The sequence below is a fragment of the Myotis yumanensis genome, unplaced genomic scaffold (genome assembly GCF_028538775.1).
Source record: "Myotis yumanensis isolate MYYU_CA2020_CCGP unplaced genomic scaffold, mMyoYum1.0.hap1 SCAF_12, whole genome shotgun sequence".
Taxonomy (NCBI): Eukaryota; Metazoa; Chordata; class Mammalia; order Chiroptera; family Vespertilionidae; genus Myotis; species Myotis yumanensis.
Genome location: NW_027223763.1, coordinates 56,972,916 through 56,995,081, shown reverse-complemented (window position 1 = coordinate 56,995,081; position 22,166 = coordinate 56,972,916). Strand labels below are relative to the sequence as shown.

General features: G+C 38.6%; 1 protein-coding gene across 1 annotated transcript in view; it reads right to left on the bottom strand.

The window, feature by feature from the left end:
- The window catches only part of CCDC171 (coiled-coil domain containing 171), a 255,270-nt gene that overhangs the window by 35,235 nt on the left and 197,869 nt on the right, over window positions 1-22,166 (bottom strand). The window contains exon 25 of the mRNA XM_070430172.1: window positions 12,301-12,453. Coding sequence (XP_070286273.1) covers window positions 12,301-12,453 — 153 coding nt within the window. The remainder of the gene's footprint in view (window positions 1-12,300; window positions 12,454-22,166) is intronic.

Genomic DNA, 22,166 nt, shown 5'->3' with positions numbered 1-22,166 from the left:
CAACAATATAGCTGCAAATCCCCTACCACCCAAGAACCAAAAGAAATATTTTTTAATGTCGTAAAAACACACAACATAAAATTTACCAGTTTAATATCTTTAAAGTGTACAATTCATTTGCATCAGCAATATTCACACTATTGTACAACCATCACGACTATCTTAGCTCTAGAACCTTTCCATCGCGAAAAAGGAAATCCCATACCCATTAAACAGTCATTCTCCATTCCTACCCCCACCTCACCCCCATCAACAACTAACCTGCTTTCTGACTCTATGGAGGCAGAATATGCCTATTCTGCATATTCCATATAAATGGAATCACACAATATGTGGCCATTTGAGTCTGGCTTCTTTCATTTATCATAAAGTTTTCAAAGGGCATCCATGTTGTAACATGGATCAATACTTCACCCCTTTTATGGCTGCGTAATAGTGCATGGTCTGGATAGACCACAGTTGTTTAGCCACAATATATGGGCATTTGGGTTGTTCCGATCTTTTGGCTGTTGTGAACAGTGCTGCTAGAGTATAAACATTCCCTATTTTCCTCTCTTTTTTTTTTCTTCATGGCATTTCTAGTAGGTGTGAAGTGGTATCTTATTTTGGTTTTGACTTGCATTTCCATACTGGCTAATGACGTTGAGCATCTCTACATGTCTGTAGATCATCTGGTTGTCTTGTTTTGAGAAGTATCTATTCAAGTTCTTTGCCCATTTTAAAAATTAGGTTATATTGTCTTTTTGTTGTTGAGACACAAGTTTTTTTTACATATTAGACCCTAATCAGATAACTGATTATAAATATTTTCTCTCATTTTTATAGGGTGTTTTTTAATACACAAAAGTTTTTAATTTTGATAAAGTCCAAATTATCTATTTTTTTCTTTTGTCACTCATGCTTTTGGTGTCTTATATAAGAATCCACTGGGCCAAAACCAAGCTTGTGACGATTTATTTCTAGGTTTTTTATTAAGAATTTTAGGACTTACAATTAGATATTTGATCCATTTTGAGTTAATTTTTGTATATTGTGTGAGGTTAATGTTCAGGGAAATACATTTTTGAAAATACGCTTTCTACTGATTTATGTAAATTAGACTTCTATTTCTGAATAACCCTCACATACTCTTACTTTCTGCAAGGCCAGGGCATAGCTACTTTTAATTTGCATATACAATTGTTATAGCCATTTACAGAGGGCCCATCATGTGAACAAAAGCTGTTATACTGGTCACTTTATGTCTATGTGGGTAAACATACAGAGGCAGGGGTCCGAAAAAAACCTAACAAAGTTTAAAATTATTTAAGTGGTATGCTGAAAAGAATATTCTTATTATAAATAATTTTTGTCTTTGGAGTTTTGGTGGTATTTTTGCTTTGTTTTTTAAGGAAAATAGTGAAGAGGAGAAAAATATTTAATGTAGATTATTTTAAACTTTAACTTAAAATTTTATATTGATATAATAATGTGTATATTATTATATCCATTCTAATTAAGTGATTGCTAGAGAAATACATGAAATATCATTTGATGGGAATTAATTTAAGAAAATTTGTGTAGGAAAAGTTTGGGGGGAACTATGATTTGTGCAATATATATGTTCCATAACAACTATGTTTAAACAAATGTGATTAAAGGAATATTCTTTCAATTAATTTCAATTCTAATCAACCAGCATTTATTGAAGTCAGATCACTATAATGGATTTTTTTAATGAATCCTAATATGGTAATACATACACAACTAATTGATTATATAAGTCGGACTACTACATAGTGCTCAGACAGGTAAGTACAGTGATAAATGAGCTTGCCAAAGGGTTCTTCTGGCAACTGTGAGATTAACTTAAAAAACCAGATGGATTCAGAACATGCCTAAATGTCAGGAAGAAAGTGTAGAGCTAAAAATGTGTTGAGCCATGTTATGGCCTAACCATATCTATATGTTGGAAAGATAATTCTGGCATTAAAGTAGCAGACAGGGTGGAAAGGGAAAATCTAGATATGGGGAAACTCACTGAAAAAAAAAACAAGAAAATACTATACCTCAAGGAAAGCCTAATGTGACCACAAGAGTAGAAAGAAGAGAATGAGTCTAAGAAATCTGTGGTAGTAGAAACAATACCACTTAGCAATTGATTAAATATTGATGGTAGAGGGAAAGTAGAACAAATGTTAAGAGGTTTTCGTGGGCTGCAAGGGGGATAGTTATGTCAGAGATAGGGAATGTATGGAACAAAGAACTTGGAAAAATGGGGAAGGGTAACGTTGGATAATATGTTCAGTTGGGACCTCAGTGAGTTTGAGGTGTCTAGAAAACTGAAGTGGAGACTTCTGAAAATTCAGCAGGCAACTAAAGCCCTCAAAGACCTCAATTTAGTGAGAAAGATAAAGTAGCAGGAGGGACACTCAGAAGCATAGTAGTTGCTGCCACTCCTAGAATAACTGATGAAAATAATTAAAGCATTGATGCCGAATTACCATCTATATTTCCTACAACTTAATTACCAACTGATTACAATGATCAGAGTTCGACATTTTCATCCTGGTCTCTCCTTGCTCCACCCTTCTAATATGTCTTCACTGAAGAATAGAATTATATAAATACAGGGTGGGGCAAATGCAGGTTTACAGTTGTTTGTATGGAAAATAATGTAATAATTAATAAATAATACAAGAATAAACTGTTTCATGTACTCACAACTGTAAACTACTTTTGCCCCACCCTGTATATTATATTTATATATAAATGTATATATCTAATTTAAAATGTTTATATATTATGTAAATAATACTAGTAGCCAGGTGCATGAAATTCGTGCACATTAAAAGGGAATTAATTGCCCTAACTGGTTTGGCTCAGTGGATAGAGCATCGCCATGTGGACTCAAGGATCCCAGGTTCAATTCCGGTCAAGGGCATGTACCTTGGTTGTGGGCACATCCCCAGTGGGGAGTGTGCAAGAGGCAGCTGATTGATGTTTCTCTCTCATTGATGTTTCTAACTCTCCCTCTCCCTTCCTCTCTGTAAAAAATCAATAAAATATATTTTTTTTAAAGGGAATTAATTAGCGGAGATATTTTAATATTGCTATTTGCCCTTTCTCTATAATAGAAGTGTGAGAGATGAAAGGAAATTAGTAAAATGTATATGAAAATCATATATAAATTTATTAATAAATAAACAGTAACAAAAGGATATAACAACAGAGGCATGATATAAAAACGACAAAAACATGATATGAAAACAACAAAAACATGATATAAAAACAACAGTGATACAAACAATGACTGACAAAGTGATTAAACTTATTCTAATATCTCCCTGTACACCACATTAATAGTGAAAACACTTTCAGAGTGCTTGACTAATTTCCCTTGTGATGAGGTACTTAGAACTTTAACTGTAACACCACATGCTCTTCAAACTCAAGAGAAAGCAACATATAACTGACCATGTGCAAAAACGGGTTCAGGTAGGAATAAGCCTACTTTGTCTAGAGTTTGTCCTTGTGATTTATCAATAGTCATCACAAATGCTGGCATCATGGGAAACCGTCGTCGAATCAATTTAAATGGGAGGCCAGTGTCAGATGGGGACAAATTAATTCTTGGAATCAGAACAGCCTCTCCCTCTGCAGATCTTGTTAATACTTCAGCTTCGATAATGTTAGGTTGTAATCTTTTGATAATAAATCTGGTACCATTACAAAGACCCCATTTACTATTGAGATTTCTCAATAGATTGATGATTGCACCCACTATCAATTTTAATTTATGACACGGCATTCCCGAAGGAGTAATACTATTAAGAAATTCTATGGGAAAATTTTCCTTTTCAGAATCATCTGTGGAATCAATGGAATCATCACTCAAATATGTGTGAAAATCTCTATCAAGTATATCCAAATTTTCTTCATTTAATGTTTGAACATGCTCATTTTTTGGACAAAGAATTGCACGTTTAGATATATTTTTAATATTATCTATAGCAGTAGTTCTCAACCTTGGCTGCACATTAGAATCACCTGGGAATCTTTTTAAAATCCTGATTCCTGGGCCTCATCCTCCGGAAATTGTTTCTTTGTTATGGGGTGGGGCCACAACAATAGTAACAAAGAAACAGAATTAAAACTTTATTGTGGGGAGCCGCTACAGTGTTTTGGACAGGTTCAAGCCTTGGACTGATGAGCACAGTCCTCTCATTGCCACATGCAAGTCCCAGCATGGAGGGCAGGGCCCTCCCTGCACAATTATAGCCAACAGCTGTAGCTGTAAGTTTGAACCTATGGTCCGAACATGTGGCCCCAACGTGCCTGAGTGATGTAGACTTGATAGAGTTCAGATGCATGTAGTTGAGTAGGATTGAAACCCAGGAGAATGTTGTAAACATCTTGGTCACGCCCTTACTTTGCCTCGTAGCATCTGCTATAAAATAAAGGCATGGCTGTGGATGTGGTCGCTGTCTCTCAGAGAAGGAGCATCCCACCGAGACCCAGCTTTCATTCTTTTGTCTGTCTTTTCTAAGCCTTTCAGCCACCCCCACTCAGGTTCACCCTTGGCTGTGCTGGCGCTGCACACTTTATAAAGATCTGACTCCACGTTCCCAGGGCGGGTTCCTGCCTCAAACCCTGCCCTTACAGGAAACAGCTCCAGGAAACAGCTCGGGGGAGGGTGCAGCTGTTGCCAAGACAACCCCTGCAGGACTGACTTCCTTCGGCTTGGTCACGGTTCTTCTGGTCGTGATGAACACCACCCAGGGTTTTTATATAAGTAGATAATCTATATATATAAAAGCCTAAGTGACTGTTACAACCAGTCAAATGAATGACCAGTTGACTGGTCGCTATGACACGCACTGACCACCAAGGGACAGACGCTCATGCAAGAGCTGCCCTCTGGTGGTCAGTGCGCTACCATAGCCAACCTCCCACAGCAGGCCAACCTTCTGCAGTCCCTCTCCCCAGCCGGCCCTGATCACCCGATCACCAGCTAAGCCGAGGGACCCCACCTGTGCATGAATTTGTGCACGGGCTTTTAGTTATATTATAATTTCATATAAGTATGAAATTTATAATATCATGCCCCTATAGTCACTGACATCATTCATATCCAGACATCATTCATTCATTCATCCTCTTAAACTGCATCATACAAAAATTAAAAGGCTAGAAGGAAGGTGTGAGGCCAATGAAATATACATTATTACCTCTAAGCCTCTGTTAATTATGCAAAAAAGCTTGAGTTTCTGGACTATGAGAAACTTTTAAAAGTTTGGGTAGGTGTGTCAAGGACCAAGGAAAATATCTGCATGTTGACTGGGCTGTCCCACCTTTTGATTTTTCATGTTTCCCTTATTTAACTCCAAAGGCCAGAGCTGGAGGCCATGATAAAAAATATGGGAGAATTTAAACATCTAAGTAAATGGGTAAAAAAGATGTTATTATGGTAGCACATGTCAGTGAATTTTGAAGATAAATAGGAAAAAAATAAGATTTGCATTTGAGAAAACAAATAAAGCAAAGGGAGTAGATGTTTGCAATGCACTTGTCAGAAACATCTCAGAGTTCCTACAGAGCTGAGAATCACAGAGTGTGGGGCACACCGACCTAGCCCCTCCTCCTCCTCCAGTCTCCCCGCCAACAATTCTCCACCTAATTCTCTCTTCCCCAATCATACAGACATATTTTCATTCCTTGAGCATTCCACGCTTTCTCTTGTCAGTTCCTATTTAATCTCCATTTTCTCAACTAAGATTTCAATTTCTCAAGTAGGCCACCCTAAGCCTAAGTTAGGTCCCCCAGTTATATGCTCTCATAGCACTCCATGATTCCACTTGAATATCATTCTTTTAATTATTTGTGTAATAGTTGTGTTCTCACTGTACTCAAAGTACCACAATGGTAGAAATTTGTCTTAGTCCACATTGCAGTCCCATAGAAAAGTCTCACAGGCAACAAAAAAAATAAATCAGAGGTCTTAGGTTCTAATCTAATTGGGTTCTAGTTAAAAACCTGTGAGACTTGATAATCTGTACTTTATACCACTAAACTGCAGCCTCACTCAACAAAGTCAGCTTATGACTCATTAAAAAAAAGTTATTTTTCTTGCCGAAACCGGTTTGGCTCAGTGGATAGAGCGTCGGCCTGCGAACTGAAAGGTCCCAGGTTCGATTCAGGTCAAGGGCATGTACCTGAGTTGCGGGCACATCTCCAGTAGGAGATGTGCAGGAGGCAGCTGATCGATGTTTCTCTCTCATCGATGTTTCTAACTCTCTATCTCTCTCCCTTCCTCTCTGTAAAAAATCAATAAAATATATATATTTTTTTAAAAAGTTATTTTTCTTAAAGGGCTAAAAACCTCAATAATAAACATCAGGAATCAACTGAGACAAAGTACTTGAAAGTTTATGAAAGCAACTTACCTTAAATTCTATCAGTTTCTTTACACAATACTAATACTGACAAGCAATCCTTCCTCTCTCAAGAAAATGTAATAAAAATAAATATGACACAATATTATTTGAGAACTTAAAAGAAAGGGGAATCTTACTTTTCTTTAATTTTTATTTATTGATTTATTTATTTTAGGGAGAGAGAGGGATCAATTTGCTGTTCCATTTATTTATGCATTCATTGGTTGATTCTGTGCCCTGACCTGGGATCAAACAGAACCCACCACTTTGGAGTATCAGACGATGGTCTAACCAACTGAGCTACCCAGCCAGGGCAGGGAATCTTACTTTTTGTTTTATCTAAACTAAACCAAAATATCTAATTCTTTCACCTTTGTTAACAATATAATACCACTGACAACAATCAAATCTGACATAATGGTACAAAGATATCTCCCTAGCAAAGATACTAACCAAAATGCTCCTCTGATTTGTAATTTATTACTTTCTCATAAATAAAGTACTACAGAACTAAAAACATACTGCTTAAACATACAGTGGTAATGAGGCAAAGCAATACTGTAGCTTGCAGCATCATAACTCACTGCAAAGTATTTGGGTTTGGCATTCTGTGTTTCACAGATTGAAATATCATATGTTTCTCCACAGCTGTGGGTATGCCGGCATCCGAACACCCACAAGTAATTGGTTCTGACTGCTGTACTGTTCTCTACTGGGTTGTATGGGACTCAAAAGCCCTTTCTGGTTACTATTACTCAAGATAAAAGCTCTAGAGCAGCACTAAGTTAATGGGTCAAAGACCAACATACTGAAAATGTTAAAGTACTGGCAAGTATACAACTGACAGGAATTCTTAGATGAACTCCAGCATTATTATTACATGTTGCTGAACAAAAAAAGTGAAAATGTCACCTGAAAAGGGATACAGTCTTTATAGGTGACGGTTCATGTCTACAATATGATCAATCTCTATCACTGCAACATCACAATATATTAAGTTTTTTATTACTACTGAATATTTATTTTTTATTTTTATCCAGTGAAATGGCTGAAAAAGATACTAATGAGCATATACTGACTGTTCTCAGTTCATTAAATAAGTGATAACAACAACTAACATTAATGGGGTATTTAATATGTGCTAAAAGCACTGATTTAAGTGTTGTTTTAGCTCTTTTGCCTACTCATAAAAAGATTACCTCATAGTTACATATATGTCTTCCTATAGCTCAGCTGTAGTAAATATATGTAACTATCAGAATTTTTTGTGTGTAGAGAAGAGAGCTGTTATTTATTGAGCTCCTAATATTATTACAGACGATGTCTTTGTTTAGGCCTCCTAACAATCTCGCAGTGTAGGCAACTTCAACCATATGTTACCAATACAGACACTGATGCTTAGAGTGTTGTATGGATGATCAATAACTGTGCCAGAAAGCACACCCAGACCTGCCTGACTCTCAAGTCTTGTTGAGAGCAGAAGGCAATGAGAGGTGGGGGTGGGTACTGGATGAAGCTAGTTCATCGGAAGCCCAGTAAAGGAATTTTGAGAATGGCCAAAATAACAGTACTAGAGAGGCCGAACAAGAACACCAAAAGCAAAATGGTCAGAGGTAGAATCGAATCAGGTTATAGAGTAAAAAGCAGGACTGGATGGTACAACAGATTGGGAACATATGAAGGTAAGCAGTCTTGGACTCCAGTGGTACAGGCTGTTTCGGTGAGTCAGATGTCTTTAACTGAGAGGGAGAATGGAACTAAAGTAACAACACATTTTTCTACTATATAGAAAACTCATTATATAATTTAATTAAGTAAACATATGCACTATTCATAAGGTTTGTTCCTCAAAACAAAATAAAACAAGATTTGATTGTTCTTCCCCCTAAACAAAATGTCAAGTTGTTATACATTTCTCAAAAACTCCCACAAACATTTCATACTCTCAGTACTTTCTTCTGACAATGCTATGCAGAACGAACTGCTCCCTCATCTATGTTCCCGAAGACTTTATACAAGCCTATTTTTATGACTGCTTATATGATTGCTTCCCTTACTAGAAGATGAATCCACAAGGGCAGAGATTGTCTTATCACCTTCAAACCCACAGAACAAATAAAATGTAGACAAAAAAACAAAAATGCCAATAATTATATTAATGTAAATGGCCTACCAACCCAATTAAAATCCTATGATGTCAAATAGAACAATAAAACAAAGCCAAACTGTACCTTTCTATAAGAGATCCACTGTAAGCTCTACCTGGATTGCTCAGTGGTTGGAGCATTGGCCCTCAAACCAAAGGGTCATGGGTCAGATTCATGGTTAAAGGCACGCACGTACTTTGGTTGCAGGCTCAATCCTGGCCAAAGTATGTGAGGGAGGCAACCAATTGATGTTTCTCTCTCTCTCTCCCTCCTCCCTGCCTCTCTTAAAAAAAAAAAAAGACCCACTGTAAATATAAAACATAAATTAAAGAAAAGAATGGAAAAATATATATTATACAAACACTAGTCAAAAGAAAGCTGGAATGTGAAAAGATAATAACTGAAAATGGATAATTATTAAAATGGACAGTACAGTGATCAGGGCCAAAACCATATTTCTGGAGATCTAAATTTAAGATATTGAAATATGCGAAGTCACTCCCATCTTTAAACTGAGTTCCCTGAATCCTCTGAACACACCATTCCTACATCTCACACTTAACAGCTAAATCCTTGAGATACTTGGTTAAATTCAGTGGGTTTTTTGGTTAACTTCCACTTATTTATCCACCTCTTATTGAAAGAGTCTTTGCTAAGATTACCAAAGGTCTCCATATATTAAACTGAAAGGCCATTTTCAATCCTCATTTCATTTGATCTTCAACAGTGTATTAGACAATTGACACATCACTCCTCTTAAAATACTCCAATCTCATGGCATCGTACATACATTCTGGAGTTTCTTCTTAGCTCTTTTTTTTCCATTTTAAGTTATTTTTATTCTTCTTGTGGTCAATACATAACAGAGCAGTTGAGGTGTATGATAATCAAAGAATCGTTCATGGTTGAATACATTTAATACTCTTGCTACATCAGTGCAGCATATTAAAAAGTCCACTGTAATATTTAACTCAACTGTTTAAGGCATTTACTGGATTTCTGATATTACAGATTTGAAATATAACATCAGTGGGGTGAGGAATTGCTTTTAAAAAAATCTTTATTGTTGAGAGTATTACATATGTCCCCTCTTTCCCCCATTGACCCCTCCCACCTTCCTCCACTCCCCAGGCCTTCACCACCCTATTGTCTGTGTCTATGGGTTATGCATATACGCATATAAGTTCACCGGTTGATCTCTTCCCCCATCCCCGCCCTCCCCTGCCTTCCCTCTGAGGTTTGACAGTCTGTTTGATGTTTCCATGTTTCTGGGTCTATTTTTGTTCATTGGTTTATGTTGTTCATTATATTCCACATATGTATGAGATAATATGATACTTATCTTTCTCTGACTGGCTTATTTCGCTTAGTTAGCATAATGCTCTCTAGGTCCATCCATGCTGTTGCAAATTGTAAGAGTTCTTTCTTTTTTACAGCTGCATAGTATCCCACTGTATAGTCTTCTTACCTCTTTATAGCCTCCTTTGCAGCTTCATCCTCTTCTACTCAAGCACTATATGCTGGAGTTTTCAAGTTACATTCTGGGGCCCTTTTCTCTTCTTACTTCATAAACTGTCTCTATATCGTCTCATTCTTGCTAACAGCTGCAAGTCCCATCCATATGACAATGACTTAAAATTTATATATCCATGTGGCATCTTGCTTGAATTCCACAACAAGCAGCCTTCTTGACATCCCGTTTGATGTCTCAAAAGTTCCTCAAAATCAACATACTTAAACCAACAATATTCCCTCCTGTTGCATTGCTTTTCTCTTAGTAAATAAGATCATTGATCTATTTCCAAAAGCAAAAATCCTAAAATTGTCTGACACACCCCTGCTCATGTTCTTCCCATCCAATTGTTTCTTCATACCAGGGCCAAAGTGATCTTTTTTAAAAAGCAAATCTGAGCACATCACTCCTTCTTTAAAGTTTTACAATGACTTTTCCTTTGCTCTTAAAACAAAGACAACAAAGTCTGACCTTTCCCTTCTCTAGCCCCTCCTTATCGCAGACACTCTTGCCTTTGTTCTCTTTATTCCAGCCACACTAGTCTTTCTCAGTTTCTTCTTCCCATCACAGAGTACTTGTAGACGCTCCCACTCCCTTCCTCCTGGTCTGGAACACTACTCTCTTCCACCCCCAGATCACTCCTCTCCAGTCTTCAGATATTAGCACAAACATCACGGACCCTGAAAAGGCTTTAACCCCAACAGTATAATATGATATTAACCAAGGAGGTCAGAGAGTTAGCAGGAAAAAAAATGTATGTTTCAGAGAAAGGTTAGAATAAATTCCAAATATTTATTTTAAAAAATGTTTAAGTTTCCTCTTCATTTTAATTTCTCTTGATGGATGTTAAAATTACTACTGTTTCATCAAGAAAGTCACTTTAAAAACTGAACCCAATTAAACTCATATCTCAGGTCCCAAATAGCAGGTTTGTTTATTTAGTGGCTACATTACCAGTATTTTTCAGCCAATAAATATTTGTTGATCACCTACTGTGGGCCAAACTGTTCTTGGCACTAGAGTGACTTCACAGCAGTGAGGAAAACACCCAAAATTGCTTATCTTTATGGAACTTATATTGTACTGAGGGTAGGGAGCAAATAGGTAATAAAGCAAATAAATAAAATATACTACATGTCAACTGATGATAAGTGCTATAGTGAAAAATATAAATCAAGGAAGATGGAAGGTAGATAGGTGAGCTAGGGCAAGAGTGAGATAGAGTATGAGGGGAGGGAAGACTGGTGGTTGCCGTTATAAATACCCATGATCTTTAAGGCTTTATTGGGATGCTGACATTTGAGCTAAGACCCTCAAGGAGCTGAAGAACCAAAACCTAGCTGTGCATCCATTTGCTTTAATGCTAAACTCTTTTTCTGTTGAAATGAAATGGGTCAACAGCTGAATGGCAGATTGACACTGTTTTTACTTACAAGTTACCCTGATTTATTCTAATCAAACCAAAAAGGAGAAAAAGACATTCCAATCATTGGGTACACTCTATCACTGTTGACATATCTGCCTTTTGAGAAAAAAGTTTAAATGTTTATTTCATTCCCTTATTTCACAAGCATTCAATTTTTTATATTCTCCAAACACATATTTCAAATGTAGGAAATTTTGTTTAGTTTTAAATGAGCCCAGATTTCATCATGGGCTAAAATTTTAAAACATAAAATGACTGCTGGAACTGAATTTTAATCTTATAGATGAATCACAACATGAATTTTAGCTAGGCATGTATTATGGATGTCTCGTTTTCTACAGAGAATAATCACATGTTCTAATTACCATTTTGGTTATACGCATAATTAATAATATTCTGTCTTAATGGGACACACTGAATCTTCAGACAGTTGTAAGCTTTCACTATGCACACTGCCAAATCCAACTGTCAGCTGCACTGCCAAACACAAAGGAATCTTGATGTAGTGCTTTAGCATTGATAATAATATGTACATCTTTATACATGATACAATGGAAAATAAATTGCTTTTCTTCCTTCATAATTTTCTACACACTAATAATTTTATAGTGCTTGATTGATCATTTACCCTAAATACTATGTATTGGCAAGTTATCTTAAGAGCAATGAATACACGAATGCAGATGTGACCCAAGATCCAAAGAAGAAGACAAGTGGGGATAAGGACACATATGTAATAACTTAATCAATAAAGAAATTATAGGGGAAAAAAGAAGAAGACAATTTTATAGGACTTACTGATTGTAAACTTTCATTTTCACGTAAACAAGCTGTGTGAAGTTCTGATTTCAAGGTTGCAATGTGACTTCGATGAGATGTCATTTCCTTCTCTAAGGTTGCAATTCTGGTGCTTGCAAGCTGGTAGACATCCATGAAGCTTTTAATCATAGCCTAAAGAAATAAAAATAATGTCACATACAAGTCAAACAGAGCTGTCCCCAAAGAAAAATTTCCATAACTTGAAAGCAAAATCATTAAAATTGTTAAACAAACTACTTTTCATCTTTCTTTAAAACAATAAAGCTACACCTCACATTTTATATTGAGAACAGTGACTATTTTAAGACAGTTTGGGGGGAAAATAATTGAGACTTCTTTTCCAGACTATTTATTTAAATAAGATGTACTTTGATCTATTGTGCTTAAAATTTAGAATGCAGTTCTTTTTTTTTTTTTCTTTTTTTTTTTTTTAATCTTTATTGTTCAGATTATTACATTTGTTCCTCTTTTTTCCCCCCATAACTCCCCTCCTTCCAGCTCCCACCCCACCCTCCACCCTCACTCCCCACCCACTGAGTTCATCCATAGGTGCATGATTTTTGTCCAGTCTCTTCCCGAATCTCCCATTCCCCTTTCCCCCCCAAGAATAGTCAGTCCATTCCCTTTCTATGTCCCTGATTCATTATAGTCACCAGTTCATTCTGTACATCAGGTTATTTATTCACTTGATTCTTAGATTCATTTGTTGATAGATGCATATTTGTTGTTCATAATTTGTATCTTTACCTTTTTCTTCTTCCTCTCCTTAAAGGATACCTTTCAGCATTTCATATAATACTGGTTTGGCGGTGATGAACTCCTTTAGTTTTTCCTTATCTGTGAAGCTCTTTATCTGACCTTCAATTCTGAATGATAGCTTTGCTGGATAAAGTAATCTTGGTTGTAGGTTCTTGGTATTCAGCACTTTGAATATTTCTTGCCATTCCCTTCTGGCCTGCAAAGTTTCTGTTGAGAAATCAGCTGACAGTCGTATGGGTATTCCCTTGTAGGTAATTGAGCCTCTTTCTCTTGCTGCTTTTAAGATTTTCTCTTTGTCTTTTGCTCTTGGCATTTTAATGATGATGTGTCTTGGTGTGGTCCTCTTTGGATTCCTTTTGTTTGGGGTTCTCTTCGCTTCTTGGACCTGTAAGTCCATTTCTTTCACTAGGTGGGGGAAGTTTTCTGCCATTATTTCTTGAAATAGGTTTTCAATATCTTGCTGTCTCTCATCTTCTGGGACTCCAATGACTCTGATATTAGTCCGCTTAAAGCTGTCCCAGAGGCTCCTTACGCTGTCTTCACACTTTTGGATTCTTTTTTCATTATGCTTTTCCAATTGGGTGTTTTTTGTCGAATCTTTGGTTTGATTCTTGCACTCCTCTGGTCTGCTATTGGGTATAATATTCTTTATTTCAGTCCGTGTATGCTTACTTTCTAATTTCTTTATCGTAGCATCGAGGGTCTCATTAGTTTTCGTGAGGCTCTGCACAAATTTATGGCAAGCCCTCAAAATTGCGATTCTTAGCTCCATATCCTCCATTTCTGTCATGTTTTTTTGTCTCCGCATCTTTTATGCTTTCTTGGTGCACCCCCTTGTGGTCTCTGTGCGCAGTCTTGTTCTAGCGAAGCCTTAATTGTTGTAGTTAACACTAGAGGGATTTGACCATCAGGCCGACTGGCGGTGGAAATCAGCTTTAAATTTTCCACACTGCGCCTCCGCTGAGCGTCGGAATGCTGTTGTTCTTGCTTCTAGTTGAAGAGACTCTCCTCAGCCAGCCTTCCCGTGGTTCTGGTTGATGTCCGCTCCGACTTTTAGTTGTATTTTTGAAGTGGTTGTCCACGGCGGCAGTCTCTGGTGTTTTACCTATGCCGCCATCTTCGATTCTCCTAGAATGCAGTTCTTAAAGATGGCACACTTATTTTCTTTGTAAAACTAAATTCAAGTTGTAATTTGACCCACATTTCAATCTTAAGGCACACAACAGATGGATATGTAAGCAAAATATTCCAAAGTGAGCTAAATTAATAAAAAAAATTTCAATCTACCTTACAAACAAGTGTTTTTAAACAAAAGGAACTAAGATGATCCTGTGATTTTTAAGAGTAAATGTCATTCCTATATTGTTTAAAAAAAGCATAATTACATTCATTCATATAATAGAGAAGTACCCTTGCATTATACTATATATAATAAAGTAAGAAACACATGCAAGTGCTGGTAACTTTTTCTCTCATCTAAATAGTATAATATTTGGGGAATTGTTGGACCTCCGTATTACAGATTAATCATATTTTATAGACTTTTTCTTCTAAAGCAACCTGAAGTGAATTTTGAGTCCAAGAATACTAATACACTTTTTTAAAAAGTCTTTCAAAATATTTCAAACATAGCAAAGTAAAATCAAACATTTCTGAAATATTCAAATATGTCATTATTTACAAGAAAAAAAATGTTCCAGCCACAGTCACAACTTAGTACAATGGTAAACAGTCCAAGAATTTCCAAATTATATTTAATCTAAAGAGTCTAAATTGTGTAAGCTTTGAGAAACTTGGTATTTGAGCAATTCATATGAAGTAATAATTTGGTAACAAAGGTAAGTACCCACACACACACACAATGTCTAAGAAATAGAAGTAGGTTAGTATTTGTAGGTAAGAGCAAAAAATGTCAAACCTTTTTGCCAAAAAATATTCTTATTATCCCTCAAAAATCATGCTCAGACACCACCTCTTCAAGAAGCCGCTTTTGAGCCCAAAGGCAGTATTATCTTCTACACGGGTTCCCTGTGAATCCCTGATGCTTGCTTCTATTATTGCATGCATTTTTAGCAGAAATGCATTTGGTTACGTCTATCTTTACTAGTTGAAGAAGCTCCTGAAAACAGATATTGTGCCTTATCATCTCTGTATCTTCAGAGATGATAGCAGCCCACAGTTAGCACTTGTTTGAATGAATAAATAAATGAATAAATGAGATTTTAAAAAAAACCACAGGTTGAAGCCATAGGCTGGTATAAAAGACCTTATAGGGCTCTAACTGGTTTGGCTCAGTGGATAGAGCATCGGACCATGGACTGTAAGGGTCCCGGGTGAGTCCTGTCAAGGGCACATGCCTGGGTTGTAGGCTTGATCCCCAATAGGAGGCCTCCAGGAGGCAGCCGACCAATGATTTTCTCTCATCATTGATGTTTCTATCTCTCTCATCCTCTGCCTTCTTCTCTGAAATCAATAAAAATATATTTTAAAAAATAATAATTTTTAAAAATAAAATACCTTATAGGAAAAAAGTGGATTCCATCACCCAACACTAACTAAGCATGGTATGACCTGTTTGGAAGCATGTCACATGTCCTAGCTTGCCTTCTTTTGAGTAATTTTGAGGTAAGCTTATAATTAATACTAACACAAAATATTTTCCTAGGTTTAAGTAGTATATAAAATCAGAAACTGTAAAATCATATCTATTCCTTCCTATGCTAAGTCTCTCTCCTCTCTAACAAATTCATTCATCTTCTCCACTGAGATAATGGACCAGGAATCACCAGTCCTACTTCTTTTTTTATCCTCACTCTGCCACTTACTAAGCTTTATGTTGTTGGGCAATGACATGCCATCTCTCTGAGCTTCCATCTCCTTCCCCCAAGAAATGGGAAGAAGAGTCATTTTTTTGCCTGTTTCCAAAACTATTGTAAGGCTCAGATCATTAAAAATCTAATGCAAAGCCATTCTCTTAACCCTAATATGAGAAAGCCCTCTAAAAATGAAATCTAATTAATTTAATTGGCCCTAGCCAGTTTGGCTCAGTAGATAGAGTGTCAGCCTGCGGACCAGGGGGTCCTGGGTCTGATTCCAGTCAAGGGCATGTACCTCGGTTGCAGGCTCCTCCCTGGCCAGTGCTCTGATCAGGGCACGTGCAGAAGGCAACCAATCGATGTGTTTCTCTTACATTATGTTTCTGTCTTTCCCTCCCTCTTCCACTCTACCTTAATCAATGGAAAAATATCCTCATGTGAGGATTAACCCAAAAATAAATGAATAATAAATTTCATTGGATTATTCATGTTCTGTATTTGTGATGTAGCAATTTGTCTATTTAATTCTGAATCCCCACCCTCACCACTCACACAACACATGGTTGAATGTAAGATGCAAATGGCAGAAGTGTATCACTGGTGGTGTTTATTAAATTACTAGAGGCCCGGTGCACAAAGATTTGTGCACTCAGGAGGGGGGGAAGGAGGTCCCTCAGCCCGGACTGTGCCCTCTTGCAGTCTGGGACCCCTCAGGGGATGACCACCTGCTGGCCTAGGCCCACTCCCCCAGGGGATTGGGCCTAAGCTGGCAGTCAGACATACCTCTGGCAGCCCAGCAGCCCTCGGGGGATATCCACTTGCCAGCGGGGAGGAGGCCTAAGCTGCAGTCGGACATCCAAGGCGCTGCTGAGGAGGCGGGAGAGGCTCCCACTACTACCGCTGTACTGGCAGCTGTCAGCCTGGCTTATGGCTGAGCAGAGTTCCCCCTGTGGGAGCGCACTGATCACCAGGGGGCAGCTCCTGCATTGAGCGTCTGTCCCCTGGTGATCAGTGTGTGTCATAGTGACCAGTCATTCCCGTCGTTCTGCTATTAGGGTCAATTTGCATATTACCCTTTTATTATATAGGATAGAGGCTTGATGCATGGGTGGGGGCCGGCTGGTTTTCCCTGAAGGGTGTCCCGGATCTGGATGGGGGTCCCGCTGGGGTGCCTGGCCAGCCTGGGTGAGGGGCTGAGGGCCACTTTCAGACTGGCCACACCCGCTTCAGGGTGGGGGTCCCCACTGGGGTGCCTGGCCAAACTGAGTGAGGGGCTGATGGCTGTTTTCAGGCTGGTCACACCCCCTTCAGGGTGAGGGTCCCCACTGGGGTGCCTTGCCACCCTGGGTGAGGGGCTGATGGCTGTTTGCAGGCTGGCCACAGTCCCTTCAGGATGGGGGTCCCCACTGGGATGCTTGGCCAGCCTGGGTGAGGGGCTGAGGGCTATTTTCAGGCTGGCCACAGCTCCTTCAGGGTGGGGGTCCCCACTGGGATGCCTGGCCATTCTGGTTGAGGGGCTGATGGCTGTTTGCAGGCTGGCTAAGGCCCCCAGCAGGTACCCTCACCCCATGAGGGTGTGGCCATCCTGGGTGAGAGGCTGATGGCTGTTTACAGGCTGGCCACGGCCCCCAGCCACCCAAGCTCCCAGTTGAGGCTGGCTGGAAGCAGGTATCTGGGATTTATTTATCTTCTAAAATTGAAACTTTGTTGCCTTGAGCGGAGGCCACAGCCGGCCAGGGCAGGCGAGAAGCTTGGCTTCCTCCATCACCAGGGCAACCAAGCCTCCTGCTTGCTCCAGCTCTGTGGCTGCCCGCCGCCAGCTTGGTTGGGTTAATTTGCATATAGTCACTCTGATTGGCTGATGGGCGTGGCTTGGGGCATAGCAGAGGTGCGGTCAATTTGCATGTTTCTCTTTTATTAGATTAGATGACAACCATGGTTTAATCCTATCAATTATACAGAAATTTTAATTGAAATTTTGGCTAGAAAATATCCAACTTCCCTGAATCTATCAATTTATCTTTAAACTGATATATGCCCTGTTTTCTTATATTTTAACAAATATATTTTATACTATATATATTTTATATTTTTAACAAAAATTCAAACACCCTATTAGGTTACGAAATTTGCTTTGAAATACACATAAATTTTTATGGATTTAGATCAATTTTAGAAAAAAGTTTATAGTTCTAGAACTATTTCCAAACAACTATTTTCATAATGCTTTCTCCATAAAACTCCTTCAAAGGAGTGAGGTTTTTTCTGCAAATGTCACTTTACCTTGATGTGGCAGAGTGTGTTTTACTTGGGGAGAGCTTTTTAAATATTTTCTGGATAGGATGCTTTTGGTAGCCACTTGCCATCAAAGAAAAGGTCAACGGATTTGGAGCCTTTCTCTTTTTGATAAAGATAATCCCATAACTGACACTCAAGTTCAAGAGTACTTTGTAGCACTTTCCACAAGAAAAACAGCAAACCTTATATAGTAGATTTTAAAAACCACTTCTTATGTCATTGTAAATTACAGTACTGTAAAGATTACACTATGTTTGAATTTAATCCATCAATTCTTTTAACCACACGGGATACATAACAGTTCAGATTGAAATACACAGAAAGTAAAGATGCCTCCCTCGACCCCTCTGCGTGGTGAAATCCTTCCACCTTTCCCTTAACATACCTGAAGAAACATGAATGTCTAAAAAATGGACCAAGTGAAGACACCAGTGCCAACCCATACCACAGGACAAAAATTTTATTTCTTACTTTATTAAAAAATGGAGCAGTTGCTGTCTTGCATACCCACAGGAAATACTTAGTCTCCAGAGTGAGTTAAAATGGGGGGGAGAGGGAACGGAGGAGATAAATTTCATATATAGATTTTATATTATACTAGAAATTCATGCACAGGAGCTGGGGGAGGGGGTCCTTCAGCCTGGCCTGCACCTTCTCCATTCCAGGACTCCTCAGGGGATGTCCAACAGCCATCAGACATCCCTCTCGAAATCCAGATCTGCTGCCTCCTAACTGCTCACCTATCTGCCTGCCTGATCACCCCAACTACTCTGCCTGCCTGCCTGGTCACCCCTAACTGCCCTCGCCTGCCGGCCTGGTTGCCCCTAACCACCTCTGCCTCGGTCCCCGCCACCGTGGCTTTGTCCAGAAGGACGTGCGGAAGATGTCCAGTCTAATTAGCATATTACCCTTTTATTAGTATAGATTCAGTTCTTTTGATAGTCTTTATTTTTCAGAGCAAATCTAGGTTCACAGAAAAATGGAGCAGTTGGTACCCCTTGCCCCTACACACCCAGAGCTTCCTCCACTGTCAACATCTGCACCAGAGTAGTGCATCTGTTACAACTGATGAGCCTGTACTGACACGTCACCCAAAACTCACAGATTATATTAGGGTTGACACTTTGTGTTGTACATTCTATGGGTTTTGACAAATATATAATGACATGTATCCACCACTGAAGTATCATACAAAATAGTTTCACCACCTTAAAAATCCTCTGTGCTCCACCTACTCATCCCTCTCTCCCCCCAACCCCTGGCAATCACCCATCGTATTACTGTCTCCACAGTTTTTATATTAAACTTTCTAATCTTTTTCTCCAAAATCTTTTAAAATTTCATTTTTTCTATGTTCTATATTATAGAGCTTAACAATCACACATGTATATACGTTTAAAGGAATAAATATACATACATTGGGGTTACTGGCTCAAAAGTAAGAGTAAGCTATTAACAGCTTTGGAGAGCTCTCCTCTGCATGGCTCGGTGACCAACTAGAGGAGGACGCCAGCTGAGCTAGTCAGCTCTTCCCCTCCTGGTGCCGAGGGAGGAGGCCACAGCTGGGTTTGTCCCCAGAGACCAAAACAGTGAGTAAGAACCTAGAATCAGAAGAGCAGGGCAGGGCCTCAGGAGCCTCTACATCCAGAAGGCAATCCACCGGCCACCTGCCTGGTAGTGTGTGTGTGTTCCACCTCTTCACCTCACATGCAGGTGTAAGCCCCAATCATCAGAAACCTCATCTACATAAGCACAGGAGCATCACCCCACTCTAGGAAGCCAAAATCTGTACTGCTGCATAACAGATCACCAAAAATGGAATGTTTAAAACAACACAAATTTTGTAGTTTCCACGGGTCTCGCATGGGTTAGCTGGGTCCTCTGCTCAGGGTCTCTCCTGGCAGGAATCAAGGTGGCAGCTGGAGCTAGGAGCTCATCTGAGACTCAGGGTTCTCTTCCAAGTTGTTGGTAGAATTTAGTTCCTTAAGGTTTTAGAACGAAGGTCTCCATTTTCTTGCTGACTGTCAGAGAGGGTCACTCTCACCTCCTAAAGACCACCTCAGGTCCTTGCCAAGTGGACCCCTCCCTTCTCAACACGGCCATTTGCTTTTTTACAGGCCTGTAGGAGAGCATCTCTCCAACACTTCACCCTCTTTTAGAAGGCTCATCAGATTAGGTCTGGCCCATCCAGGATAATCTCATATTTACTGGTCTTGCCCACCCTCAAGAGCACAGTACACCGGGGGAAGGGTCTTGTGAGCCATTGTAGAATTCTGATTACCACAACCTAAACCACATGCCTTAACAAAAAATAATTCACAAAAATGATCACAGATTTAAATGTAAAACATAAAACCAGAAAAGTTTTAGAAGACAATGTGGAGAAAATCTTTGGCATCTAGGGCTTGATGAAGAGTTGTAAGACATGATAGAAAGGCATAATCCATAAAAGAAAAAAAATCAATAAAGTGAGTATCAAAATTTAAAACTTTTACTCTATAAAAGATCCTGTTACGAAGATTAAAAGACGAGCTACAGAGAGGGGAAATATTTGTAATATAGACAGCTGACAGGGGAAAGTACTTCCAATACAAACACCAGTCTATATTTACTCACTGACTGTCACAGCAACACCAGGTATTCTGGAGCCATAGTACAGCCTGGAGCCTCAAAGGAGTCAATGCAACCTGAGGGGCACATGCACTCAGCTCAACATTCCACTCCAAGTCCATCTCACATCTGCCTGAAGTGTGCCAAGGAGGGAGGTGAAGCCCACACTCTACCACCAGGAATCACTGAATGAGTTGTGAAGTATGGGAGTCACCAAGACCTAGGCTTGATCACCTTTGCCCAAAGGTATTCTCACTTCCTCTATCGTTCCCATGCTCTGAGGCTTGCCTAGACCCCAGTTCTAACAATAGTTACTATGTGCCAGACACCACATTATGAGCTTTGCATATTCTTCTAATTCTAGCAATAACACTGTAAGACTCATATTATCTCTACAGAATCAGAAACTGAGGCCCACGGATACCACTAAGTACCTTGGCCAAGATCACCTAGCATATAAAGAATGAACTGGGATTCACATCCATGTCTGCCCAGTTCCAAAGCTCAATCTCATTCTATGTGTTGCAAGTTTATTTTGTTTGTTTGCTGTGGGCTGTGTCATACAAAATTTCTCAGTGGGGTCAGCAGAATTAATCTAGACTTTCCAAGTTTCATAAAATTGCACAGGTAGTCTATCACAACATTCATATGTGTCCATTTTAATCCATGCTCTCTATTAACTGAAAAAGGTAATTTTGCCGTGAAACCAGGATTTTCAAAGATTTCAAACTCAATTATTACACATTGACTCTGAACTACCAATTCTCACTTATGTAATATAAATAAATATTTACTTCCAGTAAAAGAACTGCAGATGATTTTTTTTCTTAGGGGTTTTATTCATTCTGTAGAATGGGTTCAATAAATATTTGTAACAAATTAATAAATCTCTATTCTATCCAAATATGTTACATATTCTATATTTATGCCAAAATGTCTTTTGATTCTAGAAAAATGTACCTTGAAAGGCCGTGAGGTTATTTAAATGAGAAAAAATTAAGCTTACAAATTATAGCAAATCTATATCATCCATGCAATAGATTTTGAAAAAAGAGAAAACTTGGAAAATACTTCTAGTGTATTTAATTAACTTATACTGTGAAATGACAATGTTTTATGCATCTCTCAACAGCCTGACTTAGGATCTGATATCATCAGTGAAAGACATTAGAAGCAAAATACCAAGACAGCGATATTCCAAATCCTACCACACAGGGTTAGTTCATCTGACACATACACTCTGAATGAAATCCATGTATACTGTATATATGTATAGAAGGAATGAGATCCCAAGAAGTTATATTTCATTTCCACTTTACCTACTAAGATTGGGGGAGTCTTTTATTTTCATATATCTGGAAA